General features: G+C 42.1%; 1 protein-coding gene across 2 annotated transcripts in view; it reads right to left on the bottom strand.

The window, feature by feature from the left end:
• Man1a2 (mannosidase alpha class 1A member 2) overlaps window positions 1-12,265 on the bottom strand; it is a 133,761-nt gene extending 121,496 nt beyond the window's left edge. Inside the window, exons 1-2 of one of the 2 annotated variants that reach the window (XM_060392979.1) lie at window positions 11,276-11,397; window positions 9,070-9,128 (exon numbers count right to left, since the gene is read on the bottom strand). Coding sequence is in view for 1 of the 2 variants with exons in the window: in XM_060392977.1 (XP_060248960.1) it covers window positions 11,276-11,577 (302 nt within the window). In the remaining variant the exon portion in view is untranslated. Of the gene's footprint in view, window positions 1-9,069; window positions 9,129-11,275 lie in introns of both variants that reach the window. The other variant, XM_060392977.1, reaches the window with a different exon arrangement.
• Between the last annotated feature and the right edge of the window lie 2,432 nt (window positions 12,266-14,697).

Below are 14,697 nucleotides of genomic sequence, written 5' to 3'. Positions count from 1 at the left end.
TTACGTAGAATGTCCTCCTAGATTATAGTCTACCTTTCTTTGACTGTTACATAGAATGTCCTCCTAGATTATAGTCTACCTTTCTTATCAGAAAAGCTACCTGGTCCTCCTGGCAGGGCTGCCTTGCCTGGCCTCAGTGGGTGAGGATATGCTTAGTCAGATTGATGTGCTGGGGAAGAGTTGATGGGGGTGGGGGTGAGGGGGGATCCTCTTTTCTGAGAAGAAAGGGAGAGAGGAAAAGGTAAGGAGGAGGTGAGGGGACTAGGAGGAGAGGAGGGAGAAGGTAACCCTGAAATGTAAAGTAAATAAACTGAAATAAAATAAAAAAAAAATTAAATAAAAAGAAAAAGCTACCTGGATATGGACTCAAAGAGACAAACTCCATTTCTTTGCTAAACAAGGGCTGGTAGCAATTTTAAAGCCTGTGACATTTTAATTTTTTTTTTAAGAAAACCTTAATCTACACTACATAAATCAATGTCAATATTTTGGAAGGAATATCATATTATAAATTTGATATTTTAATAAGGAAGACCAAAAGAAGAAAGAATTAAGAAAAATAAACACTTCCTAGCCCTAGAACTCTCATTAAGAAAGCCAAATAAAAATTTATAAAAGCTATCATAGCTTTAGGAGCAAATAAACTAGATTTTGAGCAAACTTTACTTACTTAAAATACTTACATGTTTTAATAATATAATAAAAACTGTCCACCTACATGGCATCTAATATTTATATCTTAAATTTTCCAACAAGAATAAAAAAACACCCTGTGGTATCAAAATGCCAAACTAATAAAGCAAAGTTTTTCTTCATATGAAAATTAGGCTTTAAATAAGAAGATACGAAAGGTTACCCTGTGAGTGAGTAGCTCACAGTATAGTGTCTCCCAGATTAAAAAGAAATTATTTAAAGCAGAGGAAAAACAAAAAAATTCAGACCATCAAAAAAATCAAAAATCAATCAACCAACCAACCAGCCATCACAAAGCTACCATCAGAATCCAGACGAATTCTTCACTAATATATATCTACACTTGGATTCAAAACAGCCAGGCCATCCTTCAGACCCAACCTACTTCTCTACTAAGTGCTCCTTATCTCAGTGAAGGGTCAATAGTTTGCCTGAGACAGGCCGGAACCTCCATGAAGTCTAGAGCACTGCCTAGATTTCCAACATACAGAAAGCTCTTCACATCCCTTACCTCATCTTCCAGTTCCCGTCACACTATCTCTTGGAGGATCCGTGAAGCACTAGGAAAAACAACTACACTGTGTGATGAAAGAATCATGGAGACGATACATATTGCCAACCGTAATCTGAATTTGAGCATAAAATTCAGCATAAAAACCTACTCCATAAACTGTTTTAACTTAATAAAACAGTTAAGACTATGAATATGGACTACTTGTTCTCCAACTACAGATGTTTTGTTTTGTTTGTTTTTTTTTTAAGTCTTTTTTTAACAACCTTTTTTAGGTAGTCATTCAATATTCTTATCCAAAAAAAAAAAATTGTAATAGACACTTACTCTAGTCTGTTGTTTACAAATATGAAGTGTACAGAGACAGTATATAATTCACATCTAAGTAATGATAAGCAAGACAAACAATCAAGAGCTAAACAGGGAAATACGTTACAAGGGTCCTGGAACATCCAACAGACTTAAGAGAAGACAAAACAGCCAACATGCAAAAGGACCAAAAAGCTGTAAGAAGGACACAGGCATTGGCTGTAATACTGTATATATAGCTGCTATTCCGCCACCCTGGGAATCTCAAGAAGGAAAAAGTAAGACCTTATCTCAAAACATAAACATGTTAGGGGTCTAAAGACACAGAAGAGGGATCAAATGAATAAAAACACGAAAATTAAAATTTCAATACTGCTATTTAAAAATCTCGAACTCTTGTACTAGAATGGTTCATTTTAATTATGAACTTGACTAAAACAAGAAACACTGAGGGCATCAATAAGGCACTCATTGGGTATGTCTGTATGATTTCCAAAGACAGTTAACTAGATGGAGGAAGCCATCCTGAAGGTACAGAGTACCATTCTATTGGCTGGGGTCAAGAACTAAATAATAAAGAGGGGAAAAAGGCCAGATGGACACTGACATTCCCTTTCTCTACCCACCCCTCCCACCATGCCTTCCCCACCCCACACTCTAAACTAAAATAAACCTTTCTGCCCTTAAGTTGCTTCCTGTCAGTTAGTTGGCAACAGCAAAGAAAAAGTAAATATACATAAAGTTGGATCTAAGAAGTAGGGGTGACTGTTGTGACAGCCAGTCTACCTACTTTATAGTCCTTTGAAACTGGTTAACAAGGAAGAATTTAGACGACTTTGAATCTGCCAGTATAACTCAGCTTCTTAAAATGTGGACAACAACCACACATGGAAACATGTACCTGAATGTAGGGGGTATGCAGACATGGCAACAGTAAATATGCAATAACCAAAAATGCATTCAACATCAAACACGTAATGAATCTGGGGTGTTTCTAGCAATGCTCACCCAAATTGCATCACATGACTTCACTGCAACCTTGATTCTGAACACATAACATGGACACTTCAGAATGCATGAGCCACCGTACACCATGCAATGCCAATAAACTGTTTCAAGACCACTAAATATTATCAGCTGCAATGTTTTACTGTATGTTTCTCCTTAAATGAAAACAGAGTAATTCAATTATGAAAACCAATTCTTCCAATATTTTAGTCAGCATGTATTAGTTTATCTTTGTATAATGTTAAAATGTTTGCTTTTTCAAAGATGCTATTTCAGTTGCTGACTTCATTTTTATTTTAAAAATCATTAAATGAATTTTGGCTTGGGATTATGGCATAATTTTCAGCAATTTCTGGAAAGACTTTAAGCATGCCTATTGTGTGCCAGAGGGATGGCTCAGCAGGTGAATGCACTTGCCATCAAGCCTGACGACCTGAGTTCTATCCTCAGAAACCACATGGTGGTAAGAGAAAATTAACTCTCACAAGTTGCCCTCTGACCACCACACAGGCTACATATGAGTCCTATGGCACACTCATGTTCAGATACACACATATACACAACAAACAAACAAATATGTAAAAAATAAATGTTAAAATATAAAGATACTTTTGTACATTTTATCATCTTATACTTTTTTATGTGAAACAGCATTGTGATGATTATAAAATTAAAATACAAATCAACTCTGAAAAATGACAATGTTCGATTCCTACATTATCAAATATTTGGCCAAGATTTTTTTTAAAGTGGCCACTTCATGCAAAATAAACATATCCATACCATTAGTATGTAAAGTTGCTTTTGTGTTTATTAAGTGGTAAGGTTATATAAAAACCAAGGAACAGTTTTTAAATAAATCTGATTTACTGTAAATATTTAATGAAGTCACAGTTCACAAGGCCTCAGACAGAAATAAAGACTCAGCTGGAAACTGAACTTGAGGACATTCATATTACATTCTGGCAAAGAACATGGCTGTGTCTTGGCTGTGTCCAGACAACTTGAGCAAAGCTGAATTCAAAAGTAACGGATAAGTTTGTTTAACAGAGGAAATTTCACTACAGCAGAGTATTGAGGCTGTGGCATGGTTACTAACCACTGCTCTTGCCCAGATTTACAATGAGAAAATAGAAAAACGGGAAAAATGTACAGTTTAGCAAAAAATTGAACATGAGTGAGTTGTTAACATGGCAGACATAGGCAAAGAATCTTCAGTTATTAAGGAGAGTAGAAGGGCGAATGACAACTCTGCTGTTAAGAGGCTACACAGCTCTTGCAGAAGATCTGAGTTTAATTCTCAGCACCAACATCAGAAGGCTCACAAGTACCTGTAACTCTATATCCAGGGAATCCAACACTCTCTTCTGGCCTCCTTGGGTACCTGCACATACGTCCACACACATACATACAATTAAATAATCTAAAAACATATTTCTTTTTCTTTTTTTTTTTTTTTTGTTGTTGTTGTTGTTTGTTTCTTTGTTTCTGAGATAGGGTTTCTCTGTGTAGCCTTGGCTGTCCTGGGATTGCAGGCATGCAGGCAAAACATTTTTTGTTTAAAAGAGGGGGAGTTGAGAGAGATTAAGGCAATTAAAGAGAAATCACTCATTTTTGTACTAGGACAACAACAAAAAAAAATATCCCTCTGGGTTATTTGGGGAGAAAGAGTTGGGTCAGTGGGCTAAGGCACTTGACAAGCCTTACCACTTGAGTTCAGTCTCTGGAATCCATGTGGTGTAAAGAATCAATTTGTTTTCTGTTCCACATGTGCAGCATGGAATGTGCACAACACACCAATACACACACACCAAATAAATATAAATTTAAAAATAAAAAAAAACAGTTCCTCTTAGGACAAGAACCCACCCACTGAAGACTCAGCTTGTAAAATGCAAATGCATTTGAAAAGAGACTGTAGTCAAAATGCTGTTGAAGGGGTTTCTTGCTGGAAAATACCTGCCTACGGAAGGTCTTCCCAGGTTCAACTGCCAGTGCACAGAGAGGCCTTGTGAATAGGGTACCAGTCTACATTTTGAGCTAGCATTAAAACTTGGCAGGGTTGTACACACAATGCTGGTTTCACAAGCAAGCAAAATTAAAGAATTACAGGGTCATGGAGACTTGTGCCAAGGTTGCAGAAATCCATGTGTGCTGTTTTGTAGGCAAAAGAATTGAAAGGGAATGGCTACCCAAGCTTGTTGGAGAGCCAATGTTATCAACCACCAAGAGCACTGGATACCAGACATGTGGCCAAAGGATTTGGCACTTGTCCTCTTGACTTCAGACTTGTTTTGGCCCTACCTTTCTTTGCCATGCCATTACCACTTTCAGGAGCAGAAATATTTATACAATGTGCTATTGTATATGAAAATATGTAACTTTCCTTCGTTTTAAATTTTATGGGACGGGAGACTTGTACTTAAAAGATTGCCTTGAGTCTCAAAAGAAACCTTAGATTTTTGAATAGTGTTGAAATTGTTAAGACTTTGAGGACTTCTGAGTTGGGATAAATTATTTTGCATTATGATGCGGCCATAAGCCTATAGGGGATGGATGTAGAATGTCAAAACTAAAGAGATGTGTTTGGGCAAGTTGACAAGGAGGTAGAACTTGTAATGGTGAATTTCAACTGTTAACTTGATGGAATGAATAAATACCTAGTTCATTAATGAGGCACTGCCACATCATTCATGGCTTGAGTCCTGAAACCTCTAACTAGGGGCAGAGAAGGAATGAAGAAAAGGCATACACAGAGACACATGTACTTTCAGGTGGAAGTGTACACATTTTGATGAGTGTACACATTTTGATGGAATGGTAATACTAGCTCTACAATCCAGAACCTCAGTGAGTTCATGGACAGCATATGAGGAGGAGCTGGCTAGCTGCAGCAGGCGGTGTCTGCAGGCAAGTAGTCTCCTGCTGTAAACATGCGGTTGTTAGCTTTTGTATACACGAATCACTAATGAACTCAACCTTTGCCTTTCTGAGCCTGAACCTTGTGGGGAACAGTCTGCCAATTTCCCATGGGTCCACTTGGAGTCCTTGGCAAGACTGTGCTCATTCCAACAATACACATTCACTCAAGACTTCACTCTCTTAGGGCTTCCTCTACTACCTACAAGGCACTCCTTCAGGGATGCCTGTAGAAGGTGTTTCCAGAAACATTTAACTGAGAAAAAGATACCCACCTAAAGTTGGAGAGCATGATTCTACGGTCTAGGATCAAGAGCTAAATAAAAAGGGGGAAAGGAGGGAGTCAGCTAAGCACTGGAATCCATCTGTCTGCTTCCTCAGCACTACAGACTAAGTTGCTCCCACTGCCATATAGTGAGCTGCATCCCTCAGCTTCGAGCCAAAATAAAGCCTTCTGCCTTTAAGTTACTTCCTACCTAGTAGTTAGTCACAGTGGCCAGAAAAATGTCTAATACATGCACTAAAAATCAATGATGAATCATAACCAAAAAACAGCAATCATAATGTGAATAAAGAATTCACAAGGCTCGTTCAGTGGTTAAGAGCACAAAAGTTCAATCCCCAGAACCTACATCCAACAGCTCCCAACTGCCTGTAACTACAGGGACCACAGTTCATGGGATCTAACGCCTTTGGCCTCTGTAGGTACCTGCACACATATGTGGCATACAAAGAGATACTCACACATACATATAAATAAAACTAATTCTAAAAAAAAAAAAAATGAGAGAATTCAAGAATCTCTCATTAAAGCACTTCTTTGGGGTTTTATTTTTCTTTGGGTTTTTGTTTTGTTTGGTTTCTGAGGCACTAAACAGCCCTGGGCAGCCTAGGACTCATTATGTAGATGAGGCTAGCCTTGAACTCACAAAGATCCACCTGCCTCTGCTTCCAGAATGCTAGTATTAAGCCACCTCTACCCAGCCAAAGTACACACTTTGTCTGATGTGACTAGTAATGGCGACTGTAGGTTCAAAGTTATTACATCTAGTACACTGACAGATAGCCACCATATAAAAACCACAATTTCACTTTAGGTCCTTCCTACTCCAAAGCCTGTATTTTTTTTCCCCTTTAAGAAAATTACCAGACACCTCAGGCTCTGCACAAAGTGACACCACTTCAGATCCTACCTGTCATGCTGCAACCCTCTTACTGCTCATGAGCCCCCACTACTCTATGACTTGCCTGAGGACCCTGGTGAGAACTACAATCTTTTAGAGACTATAGAGGAGGTCTCCTCAGAAGCTCTACATGCTTTGAAGCACCTCGAACTGCTCAAAGCCCAGAATGATACAGCTGTGACCTACAGGCCCAGCCAGATAGCCAAGGGTGAAGACCCTGTCCCAATCTGCTGTCAAGTGAGCTGCACTCCCTACCCAGTCTGCTCACTGTTCAGACTCCCAGTCCTGAGAGAACTGGAGAAATCACTGGGGTCCACCAAGGGCAGCCCAGACACCCTAACTCTGTCCTGAGTGTGTGACAGTTCACCAGAAGGACAGAGGCAAGTGTATCTGGTAATGTAATAACACCGGTTGAGAATTGAAGGGGAAAGGGAAAGGGAACAGGAAAGGGAAAGAAAAAAAGGGAAAGGGAACGGGAAAGGGAAAGAGAAAAAGGGAAAGGGAATGGGAAAGGGAAAGAGAAAAAGGGAAAGGGAAAGAGAAAAAGGGAAAGGGAAAGGAAAGAGAGAGAAAGAGAGAAAGAGAGAAAGAGAGAGAGAGAGAGAGAGAGAGAGAGAGAAAGAGAGAAAGAGAGAAAGAGAGAGAAAGAGAGAAAGAGAGAGAAGAGAGAAAGAGAGAGAGAGAGAGAGAGAGAAAGAGAGAAAGAAAGAAAGAAAGAAAGAAAGAAAGAAAGAAAGCTACCAGAAAGCTACCAGAAATAAACATGCATGACTCTCAAGTATTCAATTCAAACTATCATGATCCCAACTAAGGGATAACTTACAAATATATGTTCAAATGTTTTAAACAAACACATGGGGAGGGATTCGGGCTCATTTGTATACTGTCACTACATAAGCAAATGTCAGTTTCAAAATGAAAGACCGATAAGGGAAATGAAACAAGTTAGAAAGATGATACTTTATGTAAATCAGTGCATGTTATAATAACATTAATGTTCACAATAACAAATTCCTATTTGTGGTGACCTAAAATCACATTTGTAGTTTTAAACTATTGGTACAATTTGTGCAATTATCACCTTGACTGTTGATTGGCACTTTTAAAATGCTTTGCAAACATTTTTATAAACAAACTTTTTTTAAAAAAGTTTATTGAAAAATATATATAAACTACTTAACAGAAGGGAACATCTCTGATATCCTCAAGCAAATATACTACCTTCACATAATATCAATTATTTAAGTAAAGGCAAAAATTATAATACAAATAAATAACTAATAATTATAATAAATAATTATAATATAAATAAATAATGGCATTAACAGAAAAAAACTTTTGTATTAATCCAAGTCCATGCTTAGCAGAAACTCAGACGTTACCCTAGACTCCATCTCCTCCCTTGGCCTCTATATTCAGCCAACCACGGATCCCTAAAACTTAATATAACTTCATTTCTCCACTAATTTCTCTTCTCTCATAGTATTACTACTAGGGCCTAAGTCAGTATTTTGTGTCATAGATCTTCAAAGCCTGGTTGTCCTCCTGAACAAAAGTAACTGGTTTTGTTTTTAAATTAAAAATGACAGTGTTCCTTTGTTTCAGTGACTTTCCATAGGCTACTCAGGATGAAGACTTAGCAACAGACCCTTGAGTCCAGCCCAGCAATGAAAACTTAACTGCCAGTAGGCTAAACATTGATTTATTATGTTACTTGACACCTTAAGTGAGTGGCATAAAATGAAGAGCACTTGCCCATCAAGAGGGAGCCAAAGGGAGCCAGATTCCAACTGAGTACTAGCCATCTCAAAACACTCACTTGAGTATTTTCAAAATATTTTAAGAAAAATCGGAAATCCAGACTTTCACATGAATCTCCCACTTTGTGCAGGCCAGTAACGAATTCAAGCTTCTGCAATTACAGGACAGACAGGAACTGTAAATCCACATCTGCCCCTGTCTGCTCTCTTCACCTGGCCACACAGCTACCCTGTCTATCACATCATTCAGAGGAACATTTCTTGCATCCTTTCTTGCATCCAGCAGGACTCTGACCATCCCCCAGCACTACTTCTTAGCTTTCTTTTACTCTAAGTTTCAGAGCCCCTTCTCCCTCAATAGAACCTTCCTACTCTAATTTCTCTCCACTTCCACTCCAAAGGCTAGACAGTCACTCTCGGTAAATTCTCATTGCCCTGAGTACAACCTTCGAATACCCAAAACCAAAATCACCTATAGAATGATTACTAACCCCTCCACACAGAGGCTCTAGATGGACAGTCTGAACTTTGCTGCTAATAATTTAGTTAAAAAAAAAAAAAAACTGTAGTTATAAAATGTTCCTTTTGATAGTAAGATTCTGGTGTACTCTTAAAATATCAAACTGTACCTTGCTTTTCAGAGACAGTCCAATTACATGAAATGATAAGAATACTTAAGACTTACTGATCATTAGCTGTGAACTACATTGAGGTCTCTGCATGTATTATGTCATTCAGTACAACCTGTAAAGTAGATGTTATTGTCATACAGAGGAAACAATTTGAGCTAATTAAAAATGTGCTCAATAATCAAATACTGCAGTAAGGTCCCTCATCCCTGTCCCTAGCTCGCTCACACACACTCACACTTAATTTTTGCCTAGGATATTACAAACACACAAAATATGTATAATTTTACTTACACATAATTCTATGAAAGTATCTTTCTGATGAAAGTATCTTTCTGAGTTTTTTAATCAAGTTCATATTTGCACATTAAATTGCTGTCATTTTAAATGTACATTTACTTTTAAATGTATTTCCTTGCTCAGAGTAAAACTGTTCTTAATAAACTATTTTCAGGTGAGAGGAAGCACCAATGAAGTACTAACAAAAAGAACTGTTACTGCCACAGAGATAATCCAGAGGTCCGTCACTTCTTCCACTCTCCACATGTGTTCTGGTTATTTGACTCAGTAACCAAGCAAATCTAACATATTATCATTTACATCATTTGACCCTGACTCTTCCCTTCCCAAACTAAGAATGCAGCTCACAACTCCCCCAACTCCCCCCTCCTCCCTTAGAACTATTTCTCACACCAAACTTGGGAACCAGGTCTTCTGTGTAAGAGCAATACAAACATATTCAAGGGCTATACTATACATTCCTGGGGTATAAACTTTAAAAATTGTTATTTACAAGACTTAAGTAGACCTTTTAAATTTGTGCAGTTAAATGCACATATCTACACTTTCATTCAAATTTGTGCTTTAACTTCAACATTTGAGAACATTTCTTAACTCTCTTTACATAAATTTATTAAACTAAAAATTAGCAATTTTTAAAACTTTTATCCATACAAAATTAACAGGAAGCTAGTTATTAGCACATTGACAGCTGACCATAAAAGCTAAATGACATTAATGCATCAGCTGTTGTCAATGAGCTCTGATGCCTGCCTTAAATACACCTTTTTTTTTTCCTAAATGCTCACCATATCTTATACATATAACACAGGAAATAAGATTTCCAGAAAAACATCTTTTTTTTTTAGCAAAATATTTCCCAGACCAAGTAAGATTCTTACAAAGCAAAGGGAATTTTTTTCATTTTTTTCTAAATGATTTATTTAATTTTATTATATGTACATTAGTGTGAAGGTGACAGATCCCTTGGAACTGGCTTTACAGACAGTTGTGAACTGCCATGTGGGTGCGGAGAATTGAACCCCTGTCCTTTTGGAGAGCAGACAGTGCTCTTAACCACTGAGCCAACAAAGGGAAAATTTAAAGAAAAAAACTAAAGTACAAAGGTTGAAAATACCAAAAATCTCAAATTACAGAAAAATGGTATGAAACTGTATTAGAAATACTCCATAGAGTAAGGCCAAAAGTCAATGAACTACCAAGCAAGCAATTATTAACTACGCTGACAAGAGAGAAAGACCTCACTACAATAGTGTATTGTCCCAAATATTTAACTTGGGCTCACATTTGAACCCAGGCTTTGTCAAAATGCTCACACTAGATTAAAACCACTACCAGTTTTTCTACAGGGGTTCTACCATTCGGGTTGAAATCTCATACATAGTTCTCTTTCACATACTCAAGGAGAGAGAGGTGTTTGGGTAAAGCCAATTACCTCCAAAGTTTCCTTTTAAGTAAAAATCTAGAAATGACCTAAAGGCTGAAGGCAGAGCCTCCATTTTCATCTTGACTGTACCCTCCAAGAGCTCAGCTCAGATTAACTGACCAAACTACAGTAATTAGGAACATCCACACCCCGCTTCTTAAAATTAAAATTTAAAAAAGCCAGAAGTCAGGACTTGGTGGGTGAGCAAAGTCTGGCGAACTGTCAAGATCCAGTGACTTCACAAGGTGGCAGAGAGGCTGAACGCAACACGTTCTCATTATGCGCAGCTGAATCCCCACGTCTCCACTCTCTGCTGTCCAGGCAGCTCAGCTTCGTTTCTCAGTCACTTCGTTTCTCCTCTAAAAACCCAAGGAACTCTAGCAGTCTATGGCTCTACCCAGCCAGCTCTGAACCGAAAACGTTTAACACTGATATTTTACTGAGGGGTGGAGGGCGGCGGGGGGAGGGACAGGAAAGCAGTGAACTGTACCTTGCTCTCCCAAAAGGGAGTACCAGAATTTGAGAAACCAACCAACCTGTGTCTGTGTTCGTCGGGTCCATGGATCAGGAAGACTCCGGGGTTTTTCGCCCCTTTGCCAGCATCTACGTGAGGAATTAACACATCTTCTAAGCCCAGATCAAAGCGTTTGTGTTTTGAAGAGTCTGGAAGGAAGAAGAATGCCCCAAAACACAGGGTGATGAAGGCACTAAGGATGAGGAGAAGGATAAACTTCTCGGAGAGTCTCAAGGTAGCCCTGTGGTGTGGGAAGGAGGGCGGCCCCAGGTTCAGAGGTGGTATCCTACGACCAGACAGGGGCAGCAGCGCTGGGGTAGTCATCGTTTAGGCTCTCGGACGGAATACTTCATAAAGTTCTCATCTTACATCAAATGTACGACACATCGAACCGTTTCTCAAAACCTCGGCAAAAAAAAAAAAAAAAAAAAAAAAAAAAAAGAAAAATAAAAAACAGAGAAACTCAATTTCCCTCCTCTCCGAGGATTGTTGTGCTTTTTTTTTCTTCTTCTTCTTTTCTTTTTTTTCTTTTTTACGAGGCCACCTCTTTCACGCTCTCCGATTACATCCAGAAGCCCGGGTGACCTCCCAAGCGATCGCTGGCCTCTGTCCGGTAAGATCTTCTCGCCATCCGGCTCTCAGTGCCTCACCGGGGGACCGCGAGTCTCTCCTCTTCATTCCGGGGAGTGGATCGGGCGAGCCTCGCCGCAGAGAAGCTGCAAGGTGGGTTCTGCCATGCCCGCGCCCCGGCGCGATGCTCGCAGGCAGGCAGGCAGGCAGGCAGGCGGCCGCCCCCAGCGGGCGCCCGGCGAGACGCGGACCGGCGGCGGGTCGCTCACCGCCCGCTCTCCTCCGCAGCGGGGCTCCGCCGCCCCTCAAGCCCCGCGCCCGCCGAGGAGCGGAGCCGGCCGGAGCAGCGGGCGAGGGCGGCTCAGCCGGGGCCGCGAGGGCGACGGCGTCCCGAACACCTCAGCGCCCGCCTGTCCGCGCCGCCGCGCGCTCTGTCAGGAGCGGAACTTCCTCCTCAGCCGAGCGGCCGCCCCCGCCGGGCTCCTCCTCCTCCTCCTCCTCCTCCTCCTCCTCAGCGAGCCCCGCCGCTCGCTTCCCGGCCGAGCTCAGCCGCGGCGCCCGAGCCCCCGCGCGTCGGCGGCGGCGTGTGACGACGGAGCCGGGCCGCGGCCCTCGGACCGACAGCCCGGGGCCGGCGCCGGCTCATTCCTCGCACCGCCCAGGAGAGGCGGGCGGGCGGGCGGGCGCTGGGCGGCTCCGGCTCGCTCCGGCTGGGCCCGGCCTGGGGCCGGCTCGCACGCTCGCGCGGGCGGGCGGCGCGGGAGGGACCGCGGGCTCCCCCCCACCCCCGGGGCTGGTCCGTGGCCTCTGGAGGCCCGAGCAGCGCCGAGCGCCGGCGGGGGCCGACACCGGTTGGGCCGAGCGGAGCGGCGGCTGCTGCGGGAGGGGCGCGGGGCCGGCCTGCCGCCCCGACTCGCGAGTGGGCGTCCCCGGGCGGGCGGGCGGCGGAGGGTGAGGTGCGCGCGCACGCTCGCGGCCGCCGCGCCCCTCCCCCGCCCGCCGGGCCGCTCGGGCCTGGCCGCCGCCTGGAGCCCCGAGCTCCCGGAAGCCCCGGCGGGCGGCCGAGGGGCGCCCAGCTCCCGGCTCGCGAAATCGACGCTGGGGATTCGGGGGTCCGTTCCGGGGGCCAGGGCTGGCGTCTGCCTCGGTGACAGGAGACTCGGGCCCGGGGTTCACCAGCGGGGTCTCAAACTTGCGCGCGTTCTTGGGCACGCGAGGCTGGTCGGAGCGGGAGGCAGCGAGCGACCGGCCACGTGCCGGTTCCGTGCTAAAATGGCAGCCTTGCCGTTTCTGCTGGGTCCCCTTGCTGAGGGATCCGGCTGCCCGTCCTCGCGGTTCAGCCCCTAGGACGCACCTCTTCGCCCTCCCCCCAAATGACAATAGGGATCGACGAGCAGGAGTTAAAACCCCGAAAAGACGTTAGTGTTGAAGGTGAGGCTTAAAAACAATGAGAGTTATGTTATCAATAATAGGAGAACCAGGCTGTGATTAAATAGGTTTCTTAATGATGCCTGTGTGTTCTTACATCTGATTCACTTTTTTTAGCTGGTTTATTTTGTTAATAGTTACCTGATGTTCCTTATTAAATCCTAACTGGTGTCTGGTAGTTGGAGAAGAGGCATGAATGGCAGGGGTGGGAAGTCAGCCTGTGGAATCAAAGAAAGCTTCGTGTTCCTTGGCAGAATTCAGAGCTACATTCCAGTAGGAATTTCCAAAAGCTCCGCATACCTAACTTCCTACCTACCACCGGACAAAAGAAGTCATTGCTTTACTAAATAAAACAAGCACTAGATGTAAAAAAAAAAAAAATGTTCAGGGCCACCGCTCAGAGCGCTGGGTCCGAAGTGAGTGAGATCTGTGTGGGTTGCTTGTGAATGGATGTAAGAAAGTCCTGCCTTCCTACACTGTGCTCAGTTTCATAGATCTCTGATGCTGAGACTCAGAGCCAAAGGGGTGCTGTGCTTTCCGAGGTCATTCTTTTCCGTGAGAAGTTCAAGGGAAATAAATCCCGACCTCTGAACAAAATAAATTGTGTAAATCTTGAAAAGTAAATATTACCTAGCTTGACACCACACTATTAGCCACAAGAAAAAAATCTGCCAAAACCAAACATCCTAAAAATGTGACTTTGGAAAGTCCAGCTGGTGAAGAGTTTTATGCAAGTGTTGTCCTCTTTCTTGCCCTTGCATACTTTTTTTCCTCCAAGAGATAAAAGTGTTAATTTTAAAGATTTTTGCAGATACTCAAGTACAGTCAACTATTTTGCTCTACTCCTACACCAGCCTTCAAAACTACAACCTCTCTCTCCCTCCCCCTCCCTTCTACATCTACCTCTCTAGCTCTCGGTCTTCTTTCCCTCCATCTCCCCTTCCACCTTCTTTTATGTCTACAAAAAAAAGGTGAAAGACCTTTTTTTAAAGCAAGTTGCAAATTTATTCATTATGATCACAGGTATATAAGAATATGCATATAAATATAATGAAAGGGGACTATCCAGAAAAGGTTATAGCTCTTAAGACATGGTATTATGTATAATTTTCCCTGTGTGTTCTGTTTGTATTACATTTATAATTAATTAAATTAAAAATTTATAAAGAATGGTACTTGAGAAAGTTAAGGTCAGGTTTCAGGAGGTGGACCCAGTCATATCAGGGTGAAAACAAACCGATCCATCTGAGGGCAAGCCACAGAAAGCAGAGAATGTACCAGGATGTGTACATAACAAAGGGGAATTTCACTCCAGATGCCTAAAGAGAATATTTTATTTTCAAAGCGTAGTCAGGCTTTGATCAAAAGTGTAGACAAGGTTCCGAAGTGGCAGATAAAAACGGTGATTTCCCTTTAACAAGTCATCTAAGTTAATTCCTATTTTAG

The sequence above is a fragment of the Meriones unguiculatus genome, chromosome 10, assembly GCF_030254825.1.
Source record: "Meriones unguiculatus strain TT.TT164.6M chromosome 10, Bangor_MerUng_6.1, whole genome shotgun sequence".
Taxonomy (NCBI): Eukaryota; Metazoa; Chordata; class Mammalia; order Rodentia; family Muridae; genus Meriones; species Meriones unguiculatus.
Note: the sequence above shows the minus strand (reverse complement) of the source record. Positions and strands in the feature narration are given on the sequence as shown.